We start from the raw sequence: 6,000 nt of genomic DNA on the forward strand, positions 1-6,000 counted from the left end.
GTATGAGTGGACAGTCAGACTTGTCTGCTTTCAGGCCTCGCTTTGCAAAGTTTTGTAGCGTACAAATACGGTACAAATAATTCTCAGCAAAATCTATTTCTGAACAGATGCTAATGTCGGTGGTGTCCAGATTCTGGTGTATGTTGCCGAGATTTCTGTTGAAAAGAACAGCTTTACTTCTCATACTCTCAGTCCTATGAAGTGATGTATGTGCTTGTTTATATTCATAAGTCTCCCTGATAATTGTTCATGTTTTCCACACCCCTGCAGCTCCTCCTCTCACCCCGGGACAGGGGCACAACACCCAGGTTTCCCAAAGCCATGGAAGAAACCACGGCCAGACCAACAGCAAGACACCAGCCCCCTCGGCGCCAAAACAGAGGGGTCGCAAACCCAGGTGGGACTTTTAGTTATACAGTTGTGGTAAGAAGAAAGAAAACCATCTCGTCATTTTTAAGGTTTTACATCTGACATGAACAAAAACAAAATGCACAAGAATTGTTAAACACTGAAGAAAATCCTGTTGGATACAATCCCATACATTTTTTCTGCCCTGAATGAACTTATTGATTATTGATTGGCTTGCTTCGGGCTTTTGATCATGGCAGCAACGTTTAGGAAAAGGTTATCTTGAACTTTAACTGTAAATGTCAGGAACTGTTCACACTCAGTGACACACACCTTTAATAAGAGATGCAATATTTAATACTTTATTTTCATCAAAAAAAAGAAAAAAAAAAAAGAAACAGTAAAGGAGAAATATGAAGTATTAAATCATCTTTGCGTGACGCTGATGGTGTGAGGTCAAAGTTGCGTTGTGGTCGCTGGTAATATCTATGATACCAGTTTGGGATCAGAACATGTTATTATTATGTAAATGCTTCACACTGATTGATGCTTGCACTTTAGTTGTGAACATACATTGAACGAACTCATTAATTATGTTTAAAGGAATGCAAACACAGGTATACCACTTTCTATTCTTTTTAAATACATCTTAAATCTGAGAAAACAAGCTGATATCTGAATCCATTTGCCAGAATTTAAATAAGACATGAAGGAAGACAATATGCTCTATGGGAAGGATATATATATCTCATATCGTCAGTCGCCCATAGTTTGCTTTTTGCCATTTTTTCTCACCTTCGTATATTGAAATATTTCTTTACACCTTATTGGTGTATGTTTTTTTTTTCTTCATTTCTTTTTTTTTCAGTCCACTTCAGAAGAGCTGTGTTGTATTTATCATGTTGAGAAATAGGAGTGAAAAGCGAGGACACTCTGGCATCTTTTTATATGTCACTAATGGGGTCACTCTCATAGCTGTAGCCACTCTGCCTTGATCCTCAAACGCTTTACCTCACCCTCAGCTGCTTAAATGTGATATGTTTCACCTTGGATATTAATGTTTAAGGCTTTGTGATATGGTTCAGTTACACAAAGATGAAGCTGTGGTATGTATAAAACAACCATTGACCACAGCAGCTTACAGAAGGTGAGTGTTTTCTCTGAGCTCCATCTGTGTGTTGGATGTTGTGTCTTTTGGATTGCTGCTGAAAATTTGTGCCGCAATGGATCATTTTAGTCATAAAAATATCAAAACAAAAAGTGTAGCTAAACTGTGGCAAATCACTGTGATTATGATCATAGTTGTGATCTTACCTGTGCAAATATTATTTGCAACATAACAAAAATGATCAGTTCGACACAGATAAATTATGAGCACTAGACGCTAGTATCAAAGGTTACCAGAGGAGAGGAAGAAGAGAGAACAGGAAAAGAAGAGAAGCAGACTGAAAATATATTTCTGTCTGACTTTGAGAAGAAAGTCATGGTTATGATGCCATCACACGGACAGGAAAAAAAAACGGCTACTATCAGATAAAGTGGAAAGTTTGCAATGAGGAAAAGAGTCATTATTAATTTTTTTATTATTAATTTTATTCAAAATGAAAGTGTTTTTCTGTTAATATATAAATGTTATCTATCTATCTATCTATCTATCTATCTATCTATCTATCTATCTATATATATATATGTACAATTTTATATAAAATTTTTTGGTATGCTAATTACACTGATTTACACTTGCCACTTTCGCACTATATTTAGTGATGTTTCAAACCCTTTGGTGAATTTATTCAAAGACAGAGCAAGGATCAACAAGTCTACAGTCTTTTCTGGTGTTTTTTTTTTTTTTTTTTTAAATTAAATGTTAAAGTCTCACCCCTATATACATTAAAGTGGAACTATTTTGTGCATTTCAGGCTAATTTATTTTTATTTCCGAGACCAGAAGGACTGGGATTGATCGAGTTATTGTCACAAATCGCTTTATTTACTTCAGACCGACTCTCTCTGTAGGCTGTCAGATCAGCCTGCGGGCAAAACGAGTGGATTGAGACTCTTCCGCATTAAGCCCCACCTCCCACCACTGCACTACATCGGGAGCGCGCACCGCAACTGTTTTCGCTGTCATTGTAACATCTCATAAACAGAAGGATTAGGCTAATATGAACTCAATAAAAAAAAACAAAAAACAAAATACAATGTCAACACATAGCATACAGCCCTACATGTTGGAACCTGAATCAGACCCTGAAAACGAAGTGGAAAACAGCAACCCACAGCAACGAATGCAGCAGGATGTCTCTCTTTGGTAAACTCACCAGCCATCGTTGGAAATAACTTTATCTGACGTTTTCCACCCGCCTGATGTATTTGTACATGCACTTGTTAACCAGTAGAAGGTAACCAATCACCGAACCTTATCCCCCGGGACGTCACAAGGATTTCCAAGTAGAAAAAAACTCTCTGAAATGACGCGTTTTTCGTCACCATGGAAACTGAACGGAGAGCGTGCTGGAACTCAAACTCAAACATGAGTTTAGGTGATAAAAAACTGTGCCGTTCACATATCTGATGAGGATTCAACACTGTAACACTGTAGAAAGCTCAGAAAACTCCAAATACCATAATAGCACCCCTTTAATAAAAATTCTGAAAGTCTCCCTTTTTTAATGCATTTGTACCATCATGGAACAATAAAACACAGCACGCTTGTGCTTTTTCTTTCTTCTTTAGTGTTTTTTTTTTTTCCTTTCAGCTTTTAAACTTGCTGGCTTATGAAGCCTAGAGGTCCATATACATCTCTAATTTGGCTTAGGCAGGGTCAACTTTAAAGCAAACATCTTGTAAATGTAAACATAGAGAGAAGGCTGGAAAAATGACAGAGATTTGCTGTGCGGGTTTCAAGACATTCAGCCTTTACATGAGCTGATAAAACTGAAACATCACTGACATCCATCTCTTGAGCAGCACAGATATCGATAAACTGTCTGCACAGAACCCAAAGGATGCTGAAAGACAAAACTCCTTCACTCACAGCCTGTTTACCTCGCTGTCATCTCATAAACTGGACAGATATATCTGATCTGCCAACAAGGTGAAAAGATACATAAAAAAAAGGAAAGTACATAAAATGATTGAACTCTTCATGTTCTGAGAGAAAATTTCAGCTAAGTGTCCATTTTTCAATGAGTTTGAACTGAAATTCTTGAAATTAAGCCACTGACAGGAAGATGAAGGATAGAAACCAAAAACTGACCCTCAGAAGAAACAAGCTGGTAACGAATGTAAGAACGGAGGAGAGAACCACAGAACTGAAAAGGTTCCAAGCTTAAGGAGAGAAGACGATCAATGCTGCGACAGAGACAGAAAGGTCAGTGTTGAATGACGGTGGGAGGAGGATGAAAAGGTATGGAGGTAATGATGTGAAAGAAAAGGATGCTGTGATAAAACGGAAGGAAAGGAGATAAAGTAGGGGAGGATGAAGCCTCCTAAAGTTCTCTTGGGATCATTTCCAGGTTGTTCTCTGGTATCAGGTCATGTTTTGTTCAGATATCAGCAGCCACAAGAAGATTAGAAAAACTCCCATGTGATTCACTTTTAATTCCATCTCTGTCTTCTCACTGCTCACTGAGTTGCACCATGAAGGGACTGAAGATGAATCTGCTCTAATCATCATGGCTGCCAGTCTAGACCTGCTGTAAACCAATGGCCGTGCTTTAAAATAATGATCTGTTCTAAAATTTTACAATATAAAACACTTTTTTTGCACTGGTTTTTCAAACCATCATTTCCTGCACAGGTTTACCATCCACTGTATCATGTCCATCTTACGAGCACCCGCTTGGACTCTGTTTTACCTTCAGAACTGTCTAAATTCTTGGCGGCATAGATTTAACAAGGTGTTAGAAAAACACCTCAAAGAATAGAGGATAGACAGTTAATCATACAGAAACATCTTCATAAAAAGTATCTCTGTAATCCAACACATCGATAAGCACAATCACAAGCTGTTTTTTGTTGTAAAATAAAGCAAAACTTCTTTCAACAATTGAAAGTTATGTATTTTGTTTTATGCTGTTTTTCATTTTTACAAATAATTCCCCTTTAAGCTTCTTATTTTGGGCTTTTTTCCTATTTTCCTGCTGTCTTTATTTTTCCTTTATGGCTTGAACTAATCCAAGAATAGGGGTGTAAGAATGCTACCTGAGTAACTAAAAAAAGCTGTTTCAGCTAATTTTAAACGGTATTATTAATAGGGGCGGGAAAATCGAATAAAGAAATCAATTATTGGGATTTTTTGCTTCACAATTTAAAAATAGATTTTTTTATTTAAAAAAAATATTTTTTTTTGTTAAAAAAATATTTTTTTTTGTTAAAAAAAAATCTATATAAAAATAAATATAATCCATGAAAAAAAAATTGGGTCATTTTTATTGTTTTTTTTTATTAATCTTTTTACTTTTCTCCTTTGAGCATTATAGCAGTAAAATGTTGGTCTGGCTGCTGTGTTGCTTTTTCCTATTTTAAATCAAGACGGATGACAAGCAAAATAAAGTTTTTAAAATTTTTTTGTTTTTAATCTACAAAGAATTATGAGAATTGCAGTTTAAATCGAATCGGATCCCAAAAGATGAGAACCGAATCCAATCGGGACAAAAGCATATTGTCACAGTTCTAATTATTAATGTGGAAGGGCATTTACAGACATAAAGTTCATATTTGTGAGAGTTTTTTCCTGAATAGGTAATAAATATGAGTTCAGTAGTGGTACACTGTTTGAAACCAGTTTGCTGTGATACCTGAACATGTGAAAGAGGTTGGCACATGTGTTGTAGCTGTTTGTGCAGATTCTTCTGTAGTTTCCATCTGGTATCAGTAGAAAAATGAATCAAAGATTCTAGATGTTTGAGACATTTGGGTTTGTAGGTTTAACATATTTTCAGCCCCTTTCTGCTGCTGATCCAAGGTGAACTGGAGGTAAACGTTCCTCTACAGCTCAGACAGGCTGGAAGCCTCCAGAGACTCTCTGCAGTCACAACCACTTTCCCATGAATAAAGCGGTGGATGATAACCACATTTCTCTGTGTCAGTATGAAAATAATCTATTCTGAGTTTCCTTATGAAAGGGATATGATTGTGTCACAATATGCTAATCAGTCATTTAGCCACTCATTCACATTCCAGCTTCTTGCGTTTTCTGCAAGTCTGGGGACTCACATTACCAGCCCCCCCCCCCAGTCTGAGTCAGTCTCCAGTCCGCAGCTGCCAGTTAGTTTCAGTTAGAACATGGAACGAGGATGAAAAATCTGGAACCGACAAGCTTCCTGTCGCTGACTTGGTGAAAAGAGCGCTGCTGCCGGCTGCTGAAGCTGCTAATTACTCATCAGAATTCCTCCTTTTTACAGAGATCCTGGCGCAGCGCCGGTGGAGAAGAAGAAGAAAGGGAAGAGGAGAAACCAGGAGCTGGCTGTCCCGGAGGGGGGAGAGAGTGACGACACTACCTCAATGTCAGCGCTCAACATGGGAGGAGAGGACAGCCAGGACCCCCTGGACAACACAGTGAGTGCACAATAAGACTGTAGGGAGAACCATGTTAACAACAAAAACAAACAAAGCAAATAAAATGAAACTTTTCAAAAACGTATTCAGT

At 37.5% G+C, this 6,000-nt stretch overlaps 1 protein-coding gene across 1 annotated transcript in view; it reads left to right on the forward strand.

Annotated features, from left to right (window-relative positions):
* Window positions 1-6,000, forward strand: part of chd6 (chromodomain helicase DNA binding protein 6) — a gene marked incomplete at its 3' end in the record, with an annotated part of 98,956 nt that overhangs the window by 39,169 nt on the left and 53,787 nt on the right. The window contains exons 3-4 of the mRNA XM_079241981.1: window positions 271-397; window positions 5,756-5,909. Coding sequence (XP_079098107.1) covers window positions 271-397; window positions 5,756-5,909 — 281 coding nt within the window. The remainder of the gene's footprint in view (window positions 1-270; window positions 398-5,755; window positions 5,910-6,000) is intronic.

This window comes from Telmatherina bonti (assembly GCF_933228915.1).
Source record: "Telmatherina bonti genome assembly, chromosome: 6".
Classification (NCBI taxonomy): domain Eukaryota; kingdom Metazoa; phylum Chordata; class Actinopteri; order Atheriniformes; family Telmatherinidae; genus Telmatherina; species Telmatherina bonti.